The following is a 19,297-nucleotide window of genomic DNA, read 5'->3' on the forward strand; positions in this document are numbered from 1 at the left end:
TTGACAGCGATGCTGATGTAATAAAGGATTCTGGGTGTTACAAAAAGAGCTCATTCACCAAAAATTGATAGTCTACATTTTAGGAAGACATCCAGGATTGGTCACTATTGTTTCTGATCAAGTCATGCAACAATTATCTTATTTATACTTGTAAGATAATTACTGCATGACTCGCGCTCCTGCGAGGTGTGTTTTTTAGCGCAAAAACTAATCTAAATTCTGTTTTTGAGAATTGTTTTTGATCATCATGCACATGTGATGAAAATGAAAACTGCACTCACCTTGCAGGACCCTGATAATAACCTTTACTATCCGGTTTCCAATTTTTTCACTATACTCTCTCATGCCGTAATTATCTTTCAGGTATTAAATGACTAATGAAGCTGCTTCGACAACTATGGCTACTAGATGCCGCTACACAATGTGTGCATGTCAAAGAGTCAATTAGGGCAACAATAGTGTTCTAATGTTTGTTTAACATGAGCCAGACCGACACAGACTTGGACAACTTCGATCACCGTCTTGCAGTGCATTGTATGACGATTAGTGATTTTGTACGACTTGCTCTAGAAGCTCAACTGCGTGAGACATGGAAATCTCGTGAGACAAAGATGAGCTGAGTTTTGAGAGCTGCATCCGTACGAATGCAGGTCGTATAAACGCACGTTACTAACTTGGCATCAGGGGCATCTTACCCAGAGCGTTTGTGCTTCCTTGTCTTGCAGGTTGCTATGGATCATGGTTGCTCTTGGATCGTGGATGGTGACTGCGCTTGTTGCTGTGGTTCTGCTTGACACCCACTGCTACTATTATCAGTCAAATTGCTATTATTTTTACTGTTGTTATTATCATTGTTGCTCATGACAGATGGTCGCCCACCCAGGGCCAGGTTCTGCTCAAGGTTTCTTGCCGCCGTCACACTACTAGTGCATGCTCATGGGGGAATGTTGGTTCTCTGTAAATTAGAGTATAGTCTACACCTGCTCTATATGAAAAGTGTTATGAGATCATTTCTGTTGTGATTGAACTTGACTTGATGGGAAAATACTTGCCAATAGATCGAGCTTAGCGATCATTGGGACTTGTTAGCCCGTGCTCTTGATGAAACTCCAATTTGCGGCGCTAAAGTTTTACGACTCTATTCACAATTAAATGATGACACTTTAATTATAATTTCATCATTATTCCACAATGTTAATCTACATGAATTTAAGCAGTAACAAATGTATTTAATGGACTACATTACTAAAATTTACATTTTAACACATTTGTACATTTTCCATAAATCAAAACCAAATTAAAAAAAAGTAATAAATGGTTCTACCTTTTATATGCAGTTTACAACCCCCCTGTATTGATTTGTTTTTAAAATGAACAGACACTTGAGTCACATTAATTTGCAGTGAGATGTTATTTCTAGCAATTCTAATATACACTTAAGGTAAAACCAAATCATTACAATCAATCATTACAAAAGGTCTGGGAATTGTAATTGCTGTTTGCACAACAATTGTAAGATATAATGTCACGGCTGCAGACGATACAGGCTGACTGGTAGACTACAATGATTTGTCAAGACAAGGCCTACAGAATAGGCAGACAGGCAAGGGTCAACAGTAGGAAATTAGTCAAAACAGACAAACAATTCCAACAAGGGCAAGGCAGCTGATAAACAGCTAGCAGGTCAAAATCCAGGTCAATCCAGAACAGGTAGAAGGAACAAAACAAGAACAGATCAGATAAAAAATGCTGGAACCTAATGGCATGAAGAACATGTTGTTTATCCTGTACACACGACATCTATTACAGTATGTCCGTCCTGGGAGAGAGATCCCTCCTCAGTCTCTCTCTGAGGTTTCTAACATTTTCCCCCTTTAATTGTGGGGTTTCTTTGAGGGAGTTTTTCCTTGTGTGGTGTGAGGGTCTAAGGACAGAGGGTATCGTATCCTGTACAGTCTGTAAAGCCAAACAAAGCAGACAAATGTGTCATTTGTGATATTGGGCTATATAAATTGATTTGATTTGAACATGAAAACTTTGACAAACTGGCAAGAAGTGTCCAGAATAGGGTCCTAGATAAACTTTAGGGCTGAAGAGGGAAAGGATTTTACTAAAAAAAACAATGTATAGTATGTATAGACTCAAAAAGAATCCCTCTCAATCACCTAGTATGACCCACTGGACTTGTGGGGCAGTGTCTGTATCTGCAAAGACCCTGCCCTCTGCTTGGATTTTCTTATTTTGCTCTGTTCGGGGTGTTTCTGGACCTCAACCTGTCATGATCTTGGTTTCTGTTTCCTGTTTTATTTTGAAATGTTCCCTTCCCCTTGTGTCATGTCTGGTATTACTTCCTGCCCTTGTGTTTTCTGCCTTTCTCCCCAGGTGTGTCTCGTTCCCTTCATTAGTTTCCTCCTGTGTATTTGCCTTTCTCTCCCAGCTGTGTCTCGTTCCCTCATTTAGTGTCTGTGTATATATCCCTGCCTGTCTCAGTGTTCTTTGTTGGATTGTGATTCATGTTATGTGTTTGTTACTGGCCATGGCTGCACGTATGTTCGTGTTCGTGTTCGTGTTCGTGTTCGTGTTCGTGTTCGTGTTCGTGTTCGTGTTCTGCTCAGCCTGTTCATGTCCTGCTCGTCCCCTGATTGGTTTGTGTTGTTTTGTTACTTTGTATTTCTGTATGTTTATTAGCTTTTGTTAATAAAGCTCTCTTTTTGGTTAAAATATCATCCATTGTACTGCATTTGGGTCCTCTCCTTCACCGAACCGTGACAGTATAATCCGACCAAAAATGGACCCAGCAGTGCTTGACGACGAGGATTATAGTCTTTATGTCGAGATAATATGTATTTTGCGGGAATGGAAAGAGGCCGCATGTGAAAGGGACCAGCAGGCCCTTCTTCAAGAGGCCCGCAGTGAGGTAGCAAAGAAGCCCTGGTTGAGGAGTCTTCTGCCTGAGGTACTCGGGGATTTCCATTGTACTGCATTTGGGTCCTCTCCTTCACCGAACCGTGACACAACCTCTATAAAAACGTAGAAACCATGTGCCAGATCTTGAGCATGTATCCAAAAAGAAGCTACGAAAATAGCAGACACAGCGACAAAAAAATGCAAATATAGGGAGGGGAATGCCAAGTGGACAAAGCTCGTTCCAAAACGAAAGTGAATCTGGGGTTGGCTTTCACCCGCTGTCGAGCACCCTAACCGGTCAGGGTGCGTGCGCTTCAGGTGTCGTTGAGCTATGAATGTAGTGTTTAGAAACTGCAACGGGCAAATCCTATCTACTCTACTGCCTTCAAACATGCCCTTCATGTTTGTAGATCTGAAGGCGTGCTCCCCCAGAAAAAAATGTCATACATTTTAAAGTTCAATCTGGTGCACTTTAAGAGCAAAAGTAAGAGGTTAGATCTATGAAGAACTTTGTCTATAACAATTTAATAAACACATTGGTTGTATAGATAAACACATCTAATCCACTGCCCCTGCCACCACCTCACACATAAAAATACACACACCCACTCCACACTGCACATTCACGTGCATTTACCCATTGTCTGCATAGAATTTTGCACAGATCTCTCTTCAGTATTTTGTACGTAGATAGTTTTCTTTATGTTCTTGATTTATTTCTTTATTTCCTCGTATACAGCCTTTGGAGTGCAGATTAAGAATTTAATTGTACATGGAAACTTGTTTTTAACTGTGAATGGTGATGAAACGAGGGTCGAGGGTTGCTGTAAAGCTAACGGCCAGAGCCAGCTCACCTGTTGAGAAGTGTAAACATATTTTTGATTCATTATGAAACTGTGGTGGGACAAATTAGACTGTGGCGTTTAATGCAGGAAATGTTATTTTTGTGCACTTCACTCCTACATTTGTAACTACATTCCACCTGAACCTGGTTATGATCTTGATTACCAGCAGTGTTTTCACCTTGTGAGCCTATGTGTGTGTCTGTGGACAGATTTTGAAACCATAATGCAATCTTGCAAGATGCAGTCATAAAGGTCGCATTTGAAGGGTATATCTAACCTAACCCAAGGGGGGGTATACCCTCCACTTTAAACGCCTGGGCGGATTTGGCATCACAAAACATTGCAGGTGTGTAGCTGAGTTCAGAATAAAGGCTGAGGTGAAAGATGAGTGTGGTCTGAGCAAAGGCGCCTGAGGTAGCAAGTGGGGAAGAGGCCACGTTATGCCCCTGGTCCGATTTGGCGTCACGGCTGATGTGATCCTATCACAAGACGGTCTCTAGAAAACGTTTCCAATTATTTTTTCAAATTCCTTAAAATTGAGAAACTATTCAAAACAAAATAACAAAAATAAAATGTGATTAACCGTTTCAGGACGAATAATTGAATGATTGGATGATACACGGACCGATCTGCAACCATCCCCCACCGATAATAGTTTTCTCTTTAAATTAAACCATATTGATTTAGCCTATAGCCTAATTTATATCATTCTGCTTTTCTTTTTCTTTTCTTTGAATGTATTCATTGTAATATTTCGTATTTCCCCCCCTGGGTATCCAGATTAGATAGATCTATATTGGATCTTTGCCATAGGTAAATCGTTGACTGAACCGCACAGCAGTACACCAAAATCTCCACAAAAGTGCGACACCGCCCCGCTACACGGCGACGCAGCCAGCCAGGGTGGAGTTTAAGCACCACCACTGCTGAGAGCGGATAGGGAGGGGAACTAAGAAGAAGTCGATATCTGGCTTTTCCCCTTGCTAAGAAATTGCTTTCAATTTGGAATTTACGAAATAACGTTACCTCTCACAATTTTGTTTTCGAAGTCCGAGGGGCCGCCGGCGAGAGTGGATTCACGCGCTCAGGTCAGACTGAATGTTTCTTACTTTGAAAAGTTTCCACCATTCTAGAAAGAAGTCCTTGACGTCAGCAGAGACTCGATGTGGAAGCGAGAAAACTTACTAAAAGTACGCAGACATAGGCCTGCTAATGTATAGACGCCGTCCAAACCGCCGTGTATGTGAAAACCCACCAGTTTCTTAACACAAGTAGGAAACGACGAGCTGTTAAGTAACAAGCGCCACACAGACAGACCGCTATATGTGCATTTCCCCCACATACCCAACTGAATGTCCTGTGGGCTATCACTCTTCCATCAAGAAACATGCAGTGTTGTATTCAAGCTTCCGAACAATAAGTTAGGGCGTCTGGCATTTTGATGAGGTGACTGGTCTCTCTTTGTGTGCCTGTATGTATGTATGTATGTATGTATGTGTGTGTGTTTTCTTGAGTATTGAGAAATCTGGTTGCTCTGTCAAAGTTCCGTATTTTAGACTTTTAAGATCTGCGTTTCGGCTGTTCCCTTACTGACCTAACTCATTGTGTAGCTACTCAGACTAGATGATGTGACCTTCTATCAGTTATTGTATTTGTGGTTTTACAATGTTGAGTGTTGGGCGTATTGCTAGCAGACAAGCAAGCAAGAAAACCTAGCCTCCGGGTGTAAATTCTTACACCACTGTGATGTGGTGTAGGACAGAGTGGAGGAATTTGCATGGAGACATGTTTACTTTGAGCAATAAACTTCTGTGAGTAGTAGGCTATAATACAGGTTAGTATTTGAAAACATGCCAAAAACTACAGTGAGCCTGGTATGGGAGAATTCTGTGAGGCCTAATAGCAGTTTGTACTCAGTGTTGTAGGGCGTGCTACATGCTGGCACATGCTATGACTGCCTCCATGCAACATAAGGTTATTATCACAAATGTCCAAAAATACAATAATTCCATGTTAATTTTGGCCCAAAACCAACGGCAGGAGTTTGAATGCCATTGCAACATCCTTGCATGTCTACTACTCAAACAGTTGATGCATTATACTGTAATAGTATTGTAACAGTGTAATAGATGGAGGTGATCAAGATGTTGAAAAACACACGAGCTGTTTCAAATGTTTGGTGGTTAGTCTAGTCCCAGGTCTGTCAGAGCAGAGTCTTAAGTCAAGGCTCACGTTCTTAAGGGAAGGTCTCTGTTCCTTGCATAATAGTTAAAGTCTTGTTCCCCCTAAACTACGTCTCTTAGTATCTTTTAAACATAGAGCTAATGGATGAAATGGTTATAGTTTCACTGAGGTGAGTTTTACTCAGGGCTGTTTCTGAATTCCCAGATTAAAGACTCATCCACAGGAGGTCAGCAAAAACAAGCTAAATGCAGCCCTCTCATTCATTTGAATGGAGCCAGTCCTGCAGCGCAGGGAGGGTGCTAGGTGCCAAGTTTTTGGTAGCGGGACACAACGCCATACAACAACGCACTGCATTGGCCCATCACATATGCAGTCCTGGTGGATTACATTGTAACAATATTGTGCAGTGGTTTGATAAACCTTTAAATGCGTTAATCTGTTACTCAGACTGGACTTCCTGAATTGTACCTCATAGTCTCTCCAGTAGCTGATACAACCCGACCAACATAGACAGGGCTGTTTTCGGCTTGAATTCCAACTGATGGACTGATGAAATTACTGACGACATTCGTGCTTCCAAAAGGTTGAACTCTTTTCATTTAGAGCTTTTCTCTCGATCAAAATGTGTCCACACAAAATATCTCATGGGTTGTGACCAGGGTCATCACTATGAAAAGCAAATGTAACATGCTGCTAGCTCTGCTGTGGAGGAGTTGGTTTAAAAAAAAACTGAGCTTTGGTTTTGTGGAAGTGGTTGGATAATATTATTTAGAGAAAAAGAGGCACTATGTCACACAACAGAGGTCACAGCCCCGGTCATCTTGTACTGGAACTATATTGACCGCATGAACAACCAGGTTCTGATTCAGCTTAGTGATGATAATGATCGATCAGCTGAGTTTTGAGGTTGGTGCTGTCGGTCACAGTCAGGAGAAGATGTGTGAAGGGAGATCATCACACAAGCAGAGGAGCCCTGCGGGGCCGCCAGACAGAACATCCTGAAGTTTGACGATGACAAGTCGGACACACATTGACGTGATATGGTCTGAGTCGAAGTTCGTTCAAAGTTTGTGATATTATTTTAAGCCATCTCACCCGCCCCTAGCTAGGACCAATTGATTTATCAGTTACTCTTAAAAATTGACAATTGAAAATAATTATACAAGCTGATCTTATATTGACAACTGAGAAAAAGTTAAAAGGTTGAGGGAATCAGGATCACCTGAATGTAATTTTGAACTTGCCTTCTTCTGAAGTTGATGATTTACAGTGTTAGTTATTTTCCTGGCCACATTTAATCTATCTGAAGAGGGCTTCTCCTTTTTAGGATGGCCGATGGACTGATGGACCTTTTGCCATCAGATTCTTTGTAGATTCTTTGCAGTGTGTTGAAGAGCAACTCAACACCACTTTAAACTGATAAACAGAATACATGCACTGATAAAGAGTAAACCATAATTATCTCATATAACATACCTCTATAACATATATCTCAGCACAGCCCAATATGTCTGGTAGACCAATGCACAGACTGTAGTCAAGTCATTCTCCCAAGGGGATGAACACGTTCTATGTTAATGACCTCAGTGGTCCTCCCCCCTGAAACTTAACTAAAAACACATTATCTTATCAACAAACATATATACAAATGTGAGCTTTTCCTGTAACTCAAAACAGCCGCAGTCATGTTTGAATCTACAGGGAATGTAAAGTACATTGTAGCCTATAATGTGTCATTCAGATGGACTGTGAGGCTGAATACTTTTAGTTACCGGACTGCTAATCCACCACCAGCCACACATACCCAGCCTATAGAGTAAAAGCTCTGTTGGAAAGGTGTCCGTGTGTTGTGTCATGGCCCACTCTCACACCAGTTAAGGAAACCTGCTTTTCATTCCAGAGTGCAGCAGAGACCAGACTGTAGTGTTTTCACTCAGCCATATTTGGTCAAGACAACATGTGCTGCCACTCCTCCAGCACAAGAAATGATTTGTTTAAGACTTGAGCCAATTCCCAAGTCTATGTCAGATGCCTGGGGAGTTCAGTCAGCCCAGTGAGAACTCTACACAGATAAAAGTACAAGATCTTTAAGGTCATTTGAAGCAGTAAGGTTGTGGAGAAATGAGATACATTTTAGAAGAAGTCAGTGGTTTGGGTTTTTGACCTGATTATTTTCCTCACAGGGATAGACTTAAGGCAGGGGTGGGGAACCTTTTTCCTATCAAGGGCCATTTTTTTTTAAAACATCCTTCGAGGGCCGTACTAATGATTGAAATCATAACTTCTGCAAATTCTTGCAAAAGGAACTTTTTTATCCATGTATCTTCTGTTTTATCAGAAATCTTTTATTAGTCCCACAACGGGGAAATGTATCTTGTCACAGCAAAAGAACATATGAAGTAAAAAGGCAGTAAACAATAATTAAATATAATAAAAAAATATATATGTACCAAGTGGTTGATGGAAAATAAAGTGAATATTGCACATGCATATAATTATATTTATCCAAACGCACTTGTCCTTTCAGCTCGTGCAGTTTGGCATGTTTCGTGCAGTAATGACACTTGAGATTATTTCTCCTGGAAAGTGCGACATTCTGCATCCACCTTTCTCTTTGTTACACTCGCCATGCTGCGTTCACTGATGTCAATGACTGTCTCGTTTAAAATCGAAGTTTTTTGACATGACGTGACCACGTGATGACATGTTCCGCTCGTGTTGTGTTCAAGGACCCTGACTGTGGCCAGGAAAAACAGTCGCCCATTTAAAAATATTGCCGTCTAGTTTTTTGTGTGCGTTTTACGAATTACCTCGAGGGCCGGATCAAATGGTCTCGCGGGCCGTATATGGCCCGGAGGCGGAGCTTCCCCACCTCTGACTTAAGGAGTCCCTGCTAATATCCCAGCTAAAGTTGTGAGATGTTATTCCTGAATATTTAGGTTCCTGTGAACCCAGGTGATGAATGTTGACCTGTCAGCACCACTGACACGTTGAAGAGCATTCTGCTTTATTCACACAGACACTGGTTGTGGTGTAGAGAGCGGTAGAAAACAGGCATTTAATTTCCCTTTCCAAACAGACATGTGAATTGTTAACAAGTGGGCTTTCCTTTGATACAGAGACAGCAGCTGCTTGTCCGCTCACATGAAGGCCACAGTGTTACTCAGCAGCCTGGCAGTCAGCTGGCACTCTGTGCTAGGAATGAAACGCTGAACATTGCTGCTGGTTTTGAATCATTGTACAGTCTGGTTTCCCATTGAGAAGCAATAGTACGTCCTTCTTTACGATATTCAATTACTTAAATTAGTTTGAGCATTGACTGTTACAATACTGATAGTTATAGTCACAGCAGGTGCTGTGCATCCGTTATACAGCTAAAATATGAGCATGTTCTACATTTAGTTTTTGCTTTATGTACTGTATGATACCATACAGGTCCACTGACTGGTCGTCTGTCCAGTCTGCTAATCAGACTCTATTCAGGTAATTCATGTAAATTCAAATTGAAAACTAATTTCTTTCAGTCAAAGATAAGGCAGTAAAAGACTATCTTATTTAGTATGCAAAATAAAACATTATTATTATTATTATTATTATTATTATTATTATTATCGTCAAGTTCATCAAATTAAATGAGTTGTATGGGAACGTGTGAGTTGTTGGAGCTTAAACAGTATAGACATTTCCACAATAACGGTAGTTTGTTGAAAGCCTAAGGAATGCTATGTAAAGTACAATAACCAATTGCATGTCAGTGTTTCAATTGCCATGTTTAAATCAGTGTAAATAAATACAGGAAATGGCATATTGTGTGTATTCCAAACAACCTTGTTTGCAGTTGACTTTCTTGCAGTTGAAAACTTAAAACGCAGTCTTAAATTGCAGATGAGATGCTATCTTCCCTTTGCCACAGAATTCCTCCGACTTCACATTCCTGTATTCCGTTGGGATTGGCTGCATTTAGTTCTTGTGCTGGCTGCCAGTGACATAAGGCTGAATAAAGCCTCTTTTCTTTCTTCTCTTCCTCTTTCTCCATGTCTCTATGCTCTGATGCTGGTATTCCAGAGGAATGTACAGTTGAATTCCTCTGCAGGGCTGGAGACAGCGAAACAGTCTGCTCATGTTGCCCGGCTAAATATGTCCCAGCAAGAATACAGAAAGACCTGGCCAAATGTATACAACCTGTGTGTACATTCACAACTCAAACTGTGTGTATGCCCAGAGACTTTTCACATTTATAAATCCGCATATACGCCTGATTCTGTCTAAATACGTTTAAATCCCAATCACTGTGAGCAGACAGGCCTCATCTCCACTCCCACAGGTAGCCATAAATGGAGGTAGAAACAACCTGAAACATCCATTTGCTTATGGATACTTTTGCCCGATGCACCACTCATTAGACCTGTCATTGAGGAAGACAGCTAAGAAGAAGGGCAATGTCACCGACTGTGTTGCATCAGCAAGGTTCTCCAGCAGCACCAGAGCAGCTGTCGTTACGTGCGACCATTACTCAGGTTACTTATTGTGCCCATACCTCTAATTCATCACATGTACCTGTACACCATCCTCACAGTGTAATCTCAGTCATAATTATGGTGATTATCAAAGATGTGTTTCCTCACACTTGTTAATTGTAACCAACATTGGAACATGCTACGCCGATGAATGACCACAAACTAATCATAATGGGCTTTCAACATAATGTGGTCTTTTAGAAATCCTAAAATAGGCCCAGCAGGGCTGGTTGAGTAGGCTGAAGACACCACGTGATGTTGCTTTGGTATCAGAAGTCGGATAATTGGACAGAACAGACGAGCTCTCCCTTTTTGAGGAAAGATTTTCATGTCTGCACAGAAAGTGAAGCTTAGCAGTCACAACCGTCTTTATTGTAAAGAGCTGCTGTAGATATACGTGGTAACAAGATGTCAGTGGTGTGGGGATTTTCTGGAAACAGCAGTTTAAGCGTCTGTAGCGTTTAGTTCGAGAATAATTTAAATCTGATGCATTTGATTGGATCAGTCGGAAGTGACTTGCACGAAGCGGTAGAGAGATATGAAGATACGTACAAATACTTCATATCTGTAGTATATGAAATATATTGCAGAGGACTGTAGGCCTCCCTCCCCCACTTTATCACTAGGATGAAGAGATAGAAATAATTAAGTTAGAGACAAGGCTTTTGCTGACTGAATTCCCAACACAGCTCTGTCCCATGATATCGCTCGGCCAGCTACTTTGAGCTGATGATCAAGTGGGGTTTTATATGTTTGTGGGGTTGTTAGGCCCATCTCACATTTGGCAGGATAAATGTCTGTTTTACACCTGAGTTTGAGATGAGTCATCAATTATACTATAACATTTTACAGGAAGAGAGTGGGGAGGGATTTAGGGATCACAATACCCAATAAGAGATCACCGAACAACTGACACATGGACACGGGGTTAGAAGGTGGAACATGTATTTTGCTGTGTCCCCCGTTCAGCCTGACCAATGACACGAGAGATTTTAACTGATGAACTGAGCTAAGATGAGCTCCCTGGCTGTGAAAGTTTCATACTGGGGGAATAATACGGAGTTACACTGACGAGATTGAAGTTGTTGTTTATTTCTGTATAATTCCCAAGGCCACCGGGGCGACCCCATCAGGTTGATTGACACTGCGAGTTTGGTGTGCCAGGTAGTGATCACTATAATACTGTCAGTACTTTCCCTTTGTCCCACGTTCATCAAATGGAATCTTTTATCTATTTTTATGAGCTACAAATGTGTTTACTCAACTTTGACACATCTGTGAAAAGACTTCCTTTGGCAGCAGAGTGGTGCCAGTGTGGAAGATTACTGTTACAGCTACCTTTTATCAAACAGTCTGTTTACAGTACAGATATCAGGCCCGCAGCAGTGCACATATTGGAAAGTGAAATGAGACCTTGTAACGAAATGTGACACCACTTTAGGCAGAGAACGACCCTAATGCAGGTTTGCTCGTGTTGATGGTGGTGCAGGGTGTGCAGGGTGTGGTGTCACTGTCCGTGTTGCTGTGCTGCAGCAGCAGGGCTGATGAAGGCCACCATCACACAGGATGTGTGGCTGGGAACAGAGGCAGTAGAGCTCATTGGTTGCACAGAGCTGTATGTATTCTGCAGCACTGTGAACTGGTGGTCAACTGTTCTGGAGCACAGCCTGTTTTACTTCTGCTACACTGCCTAACTGTCAACGCTTCTATACTTTTAGTAAAAGGAGAAACGGCTGCGTTGTTTACCTTTTTGTCATTGGCAACAGATCTCTTCAAGATACAAAAACAAAAATAATGAATCCAACAGCTGTGTTCTGTGTAACCACAGTCTGACATCATTTTTTCTCTGTTAGAGAACAACAATTAACTTAAGAGAAATGTCAAATGCAGGATTTTAACTTGTATAAAGTAACTGCTATGCTATTGTGGTATTGTTTATTCTTGTTATGGTTATTTTATAAAGCTTGTGAAAGTTGTTCTCTCACTGATGATTGATGCAAAATACACAGATTCTGTACAGGAACACATTTGTTAGCAGAGCCTCTTTTTTTGACTGGAAATTAATTGACTCAATTAAACACACATTTTACCACCACACCAAATGTAACACTTTAAAGTTTCTTTAAATATTTATTATTGACTTTTTACAAATATTTATCAGCTACTTTTCAAAATCTACGTTAACCACTCTTCATATAAATTGTATTCACAGCAATTATATATCAGTAAAAGATGTCACTTTTAAAGCTGGTTGGCCTGTTACTCCCATTATTTCCTTCTTCCAACACAGTTAAGAAGAACACCAGGAGCAAATGACAGGAGTTGAGTTTTCATGAAAGAAATGCTTAAAGCACACATAAGAAAACACCAAACAGTTCATCCTCAGAAGTTAATGAAGGAAACCTGGCACATTTTAGACCAATCATATCAAGTAAATGCTGCTTCTACTGAGTCTATAAAACATCGAGGCCTCTAAATGTTTATTAACTATGGACTTTAGATTATGTATTATCAATGATGAACCCCACAAAGAAGATATCATTTTTAAACTGTACTGTTCCGTATAAATCATTAATGTCTGGTAGTTTCCGTTTTAGCGCGTTCTCCCGAAGACGTCTCACGTGCGTGCCTCAGAGCCGCTGTGCTTTGATACATTTGCTAAAATTGAATCGTATTTGTTCCGTGAGTCGGGAGTGACGGACGAAATTAGTCTTGAGCTTTAACTATTGATTATTTTCATTATCAATGAATTGTTGATTGTGTTCTCATATTTTACTAAAGCCAGTGAGAATGTCAACAGATGGCTTGGTCTGTCCGGACAACAGATACTGCGTACTGTACTGGTAAGCTTCAGGCATTGGGGGATAGTGGAGTCTGTGTGCTGTACCACATGCTGTGAGAGACACATTTGTTGTTCTGCCATATTAAGATAAGAAGTTATTGTAATATTCCTCTATCTGACTGCTGACAGAACAGGATGACCGTTGCCTGTTGTCACTTTACAGTGGAAGTCTGGAACGGACTGACAGGAAGTCGGCTCAGAGAGTTCTCCAGGCACGAGGATGTAGTTGATAGGAGCCAATATTAGATGCTTAATGTACATGTAGACCTTTGTTACTCAACACATTATGACTTGTCATATAGTAAGAATAGCATGTGCACTTATTAACGGTAATGATGGCTCAGTTCCATTTGAAGTTTATTACAAGTTAGTTCTTCTTTCTGTGCATTGTAATCACCAAGGTTATTGCTGAGAACTGGTCATGGGTCAAGAACACTTGCAGTCAGATACATTGGACACAAAGCTACAGTCAAGCCAGATCCAGAGGATTTCAATCTAAATAAGACTCACGTTGGAATAAACTGGACTTATCCTGAAGTGTGCCAGTGAGACATATCTGTGAACAATACCAGGGCACTGGAGCACCTGAATGGAATGCACCCAATGTTCATGTTATGAGTTACACCTGCGTGTGTTTGTCCAGTCGCTTTGTGTTCAGCGAGTAGGAATATTCAGTAGTTTGGTCACATTAAGAAAGATATCTATAAAGTGCTCAAGTGTGGTTTTCAGGTGTGAAGTGTTAACCTTAAGGTCGTGCCCCCGAGTAATATTAGCACTTTGAGTTTTGTTTACGCAAATGAAAAGTGCACATATAAATACAATTTATTATTATTATTATTATTATTATTATTATTATTATTATTATTATTATTATTATTATTATTATTATTATTATAAACTCAAAGAAATAAGATGAAAAATCTTATGTCTTTCTCAACCCTCAGGACCAGCTAGTTGTGCCAGCTCAGTTCAATAAGTTATATCAAAGTTATAATCAAACTTCTATGGTAGGTTAACTTCAAATGTCTGTCAAGTCAAAATACAACTGACATTATTCTGTTGAGATATCTTTCAAGTGAACAAACTTAAAAAATGAAGTTAATTCAACAATGGTTTGAAATCAAAGAACGAGTGCAGCGAGTGGTTGAAATGGACACTTGTCTACTTCAGGGTTTGTTTGCTGGCTTTTAATGTTGAACAGAGATGAGACCAGGCAACTCATCTGAGTTTCAGCGAGATGCAGACACAGGTTCACACAACCCTGAGCTGTAAAACATTCTAGTTCTGTGCTACTTGGATTGGAGGAATTCAAAAAAGTGTAAACATGCAGGCCACTCCCAAGGGCCTACGAGGCTACACAATACTTCTTACCTAAATTACACATTACCTAAATTTCCCTCGGGCTGAATAAAGTATCTATCTATCCATCCATCTATCTATCTATATATCCATTCATCTATCCATCTATCTATCTATCTATCTATCTATCTTAATAGCAACAAACCAGCAAAGTAATATCTTTATTAATGTTATACATGATGACTGGTCGTGCGTTGAAGGGAAGTTTTACGGGGCGGGCAGCACTAGCGGTCGACTGACGCCATATTAAGGTTTGATACATTTCCATGGAACAACTCAAAGTAACCGATACTGTGAAAAGAGTCGCTCTGCACATCACTACTTATCACCCCGCATTGTTCAACAAAATGCATTGAATAATGCTTTTACTTGAAACTCAGCTTCCCTGTTGTTTTCCCCCCAAAGTGAGTGTGATTGGCTGCTGTGGACTCTTCCTCATTTCACAGTAATTACTGTTGTGACTCAGTACTTCCTCTTTCAGTCAGGGTGGAGTGGGAAGCATTTGCAGTACATTTTCTTAAGACTCCAGACTTTCAGTCTAAAGTCAAATAAAAGTGTGCTTTTTAAAACTAATAATATTGGAGACAACCAAACATACCAAATGAGCTTTAAATGAGTCCTCTCTTATCTTTCTTTAAGCCAAACAAACTGTCCTTACATTCACCGCAGACAGGATACACTGCTCCCAGCTGAATCATAGCTGCAGTATACAGATAGCTGAAATGCCCTTTTATGGCATCGAAAGGCTTCTTAAAACAGGAAATGACCTCGGCACATAAGAGTGGGATTTTGCAAGAACCCTGTCATACCAGACAGAATAAGGGAAGATCCAAGTCAGTCTGGTAATGAACCCTCTGACACTGTTTATCGATGACACTGCACACAATCCTCAACACAGAGGCTAGAAGCACTGTTGTGTAATGTTGTGCTGAATGACAGCACTGAGCTGTGCATGTTACAGCCAGAGGCCTGAAGTGAGGTTCAACATGTTGCTGCAGAAAAAAACATTCAAATATTTGCGAAAACTGACATAATGCAACTTGTAACAGAAGTTCTGAATTGGAATGTTTTCTGGCAATATTTAAGAATGAAAGACTTTTTTTATCTCTATTTAATCTCTCATTTACAAGGTAATCAGATCCTTTGCTACCACACTCCAAAACATACTAAATGCTTACTGCGCTTGCCAAGAAAGTTAAGAAGTGCATTTACATTTTCTTTTTAAACTATTCCATTAAGTGATAATGAAGACTCTTGCATTGAGTTGTTCTCCATTTTGACAGTGACCATTTTATTGGAGAAATTACGTGAGGCAACAACACAAAAAGTAAGTTTGTGCAAATATTGTGAGGATACGTTGAATTAGTTTGAAATCTTGAAATGCAAGATGACACATTATTGTGTTTTGATTGGTCATAAAATGTAAGAGAATGTGTCATGTCAGTAAAAAACTGAAATCCAAATGATTGTAACTTTGTCTGTTTCCGTTTCTTCAGCCAGAGAGAAAATCCCCAGAGCTCATCATCTGACTGGGCAGGAGGGCTGTCACTAAAACACCGCTGTACATCAGGTATTCACTTCAACCACCTTCTAGTTTGAATACACTAAAGTGGATATTAATAAAGTGAGCAAACGGCAAACACGAGCAGCAGTTGTTTAAAGAAGAATCCAATCCTTACACCTAACAGTTTTATTGACCACATGTAGGTTCAACACATATTACAAACATCTTTCACACCGATGTGTAAAAAACTTGTACTGTGCAAATGTTTGTTTTGTATTCCACATTACTTTGAATAGTTTAACAAGAAACTGCAGTCATTGATATCTGAGCTTGTTTTGACCTTGAAGTAGAATAATGAAGTTAAGAGCAAGTTCCCCTTCATCGTCGTGGACCTTGTAACTCCAGTTCTGGGGAGTTGACTGCACTCTGCATTTGCCAGGAAAAGGCAGTTGGTCTATTAGTGTCTGTTACTACAATATCCAGTATTCATTTGGACAGCAGAGTGTATCCTTTGATCTGATCCCCTCCTAGCTACACACCACAGCTACATCCGCCTGTCATTAGGGAGGGAGCCAGAAAAAGAAGGAGGAACTGATGGTGATACAGTGTCAGCAGGACGTGAGGCTGAGGGTGTCAGGGTGTCTGTGTTGTGACATTCAATCCCCCTGAGCTGATGCCAACACACCATGCTGTTTCTCACTCCATGCTGTCACTGCAGCAAAGAAGTCATCTCCAAACATCTTTAAAAATTAACCTGCTTTGTCTGTTTCTCTTAAAGTTCAGTTTTTGCAGTTCCAAAATAATTCAATTTGCACCAGCTTTTCTAAAAAGTAATAATAAGATGTGCTGCTATCTGTTGTTATGTTTGCTTTGTAATTCAAACAGTCCAGAAATGTAAACGTAAAAATCTTCCCTTCCCTTACAAGTACAATTCATTTAAAATCTTGCTTCGGTAATAGTAAAAGTATTATCAGCTAAAACAGTAAAAATACTCATGACACAGAAGAATAGTTCCTGTCTGCGTTATATCAGTATACATTATTTGATTATCATTGCTGTGTGAGCTGACTAATCATATTTTATTTAGGAGCAGCCATAGTTTGTAATGCATTAACCACCATACAGTATATTAAATGACAATACTGCTGTAGCATAGAAGTCAGGTTTGTACAGTAATGAGATTATATATCTGCATCACGTTCACTTGTTCACATGTTCACATGTTCTGACACCGCACTCATTTAACTAAAGTCCGGCTCTGAGGACTTATGGTGCCGTTGACCCCAACTGTGACACCTGCTACCTCTGCCCGTATGTTTTGGTCATGCCCTTCTTTGCACTATTACTGGTCCAAACCTTTCAGCACCATATACCAAACCATCAAAACCTGAGTCCCTCCCCCAACTCTGTCACTCCCAACATGACCTTCATGTCACATTTTAAAGTGTGAACTTGTGGTTTGATTAAACTTCGTGTGTGTTGTGTTGCAATACAAGTGGTCTGCATCTATTTATATTTTCTCTTTCTTTTTCTAACAGGAAATATAATTTTTTTGCACTGAACAAAAATCTTTGGGATTATGTGTAGCGCGCAAGAAATCTGTGTACGATTGATTTCTCTTGACTGACCTTTATTTGATTGACCATCATGCAGGTGTGAGTTGGGTGGAGGTGCAGAGCAGCAATCATGGTGGCCCTGTCACTAAAGATCGGTGTGGGGAACGTGGTGAAGACCATGCAGTTTGAACCTTCCACCATGGTGTACGATGCCTGCCGCATGATCAGGGAGAGGGTTCCTGAGGCACAGCTCGGCCAGCGTGAGTTCTCACACACACACACACACACACACACACACACACACACACGCCTCACTTTTCATGTGTACAACTTTGGATGTCTTTCTGAAGGAGCCTTTTGAAAATGTGCATCGTTATCTCCTTATTTGAACCCCTTCTCTATGATAGCCGGCTTTTCACCCCACCTTCGAGTGTGGCTGAACAATTATTTACACGGCCTACACTTGGTATGAAATAGTTATTTCCAAGCATAACCCAACCCTTATTCAAGTTGCTTGTTTTGCAGATTGTTGCATTAGATTTGGGAGAAGCTTCGCACTCCACAAGTTTTCTTTGTACTAATGCAGTGCCTGTTTGGCTGATTGCTTGGCCTCCTGTATTGCCGATTGCAGTTTTCTGGAGAACTGGCCTTCCTGCGTCCTCAGCAACACATCCACCAAGTGTGAAGTTGATCACATGAACGATTCCCGAGAAACACGCAAACATACAGACAGACGGAGACTCTTTCCACTTAGTGGGCTGTAATGAAAACCTTTCAAACAGCACTCAGGGGACAGTGGAGGAGCGAAGCTGGGTACTTTTATTCAGTGAGAATTAAAGGCCAGAACTTCTTGCTTTTCCTAGTGGCTCCGGTTATTGTAATAAGCACATATACAGTAGTTAGTGACACAGGAGCATTACAAGCAGCATATAGCAATAAGAGTGATTCTCCTCACATGTAAATAACTTGAACAACAAAACCAAACAAATGATTATATTGGTCACAAATTGTCTACAGAGTGTCAAAGATACTAAAAGGCAATGCAACATGGAAGTTTGAGTAAAACATGGAGTATAGATTTAGTATAAAGCAACTGTAGGTGCATGGCGTGGAATGCAGATGAATTGTGGCCTCGCTACCTTTTGTCTCGTTGATTACAGGCTCTGCAGAAGAGCTGCAGTTAAAAATGCCTCTGTAAACTGAGACCAGCCCTCTGCTCCACAGATACATCAGCTGCCGTGCATGCAGAGTTATGTCTTTATTACATAAGCTATTTCAACAGCAGCTCTCTGCGTTACATGTTCAACTTTTAAGTCATTTTGTATTTAGAAAAAAACAAAGAGTTAAAGCCAGTATCTCTGATTGCATCTAATTAACAGCTTGTTTCTACTCTGCATATGAAATGGTCCAGTTCTGTTGTCTTACCTTTAGGAAACAAGTGGCCACATTTTGAAAAGTGTAACCTGATATGTTGGGAGCAGATGTATGTGCTGAAACAGGCGTTGATCATCTAGAGACCCACTGACCTAGTTAACATGGATGGGGAAGCTAGTGCACATATTTTGAAAGTTACATCCAAGCAC

At 40.5% G+C, this 19,297-nt stretch overlaps 1 protein-coding gene across 1 annotated transcript in view; it reads left to right on the plus strand.

The window, feature by feature from the left end:
• The first annotated feature begins 4,674 nt into the window (after positions 1 to 4,674).
• The window catches only part of tln1 (talin 1), a 60,219-nt gene continuing 45,596 nt past the window's right edge, over positions 4,675 to 19,297 (plus strand). The window contains exons 1-3 of the mRNA XM_029444271.1: positions 4,675 to 4,840; positions 16,151 to 16,224; positions 17,812 to 17,974. Coding sequence (XP_029300131.1) covers positions 17,845 to 17,974 — 130 coding nt within the window. The 5' untranslated portion in view covers positions 4,675 to 4,840; positions 16,151 to 16,224; positions 17,812 to 17,844. The remainder of the gene's footprint in view (positions 4,841 to 16,150; positions 16,225 to 17,811; positions 17,975 to 19,297) is intronic.

Source organism: Cottoperca gobio, chromosome 12 (assembly GCF_900634415.1).
Source record: "Cottoperca gobio chromosome 12, fCotGob3.1, whole genome shotgun sequence".
NCBI lineage: Eukaryota > Metazoa > Chordata > Actinopteri > Perciformes > Bovichtidae > Cottoperca > Cottoperca gobio.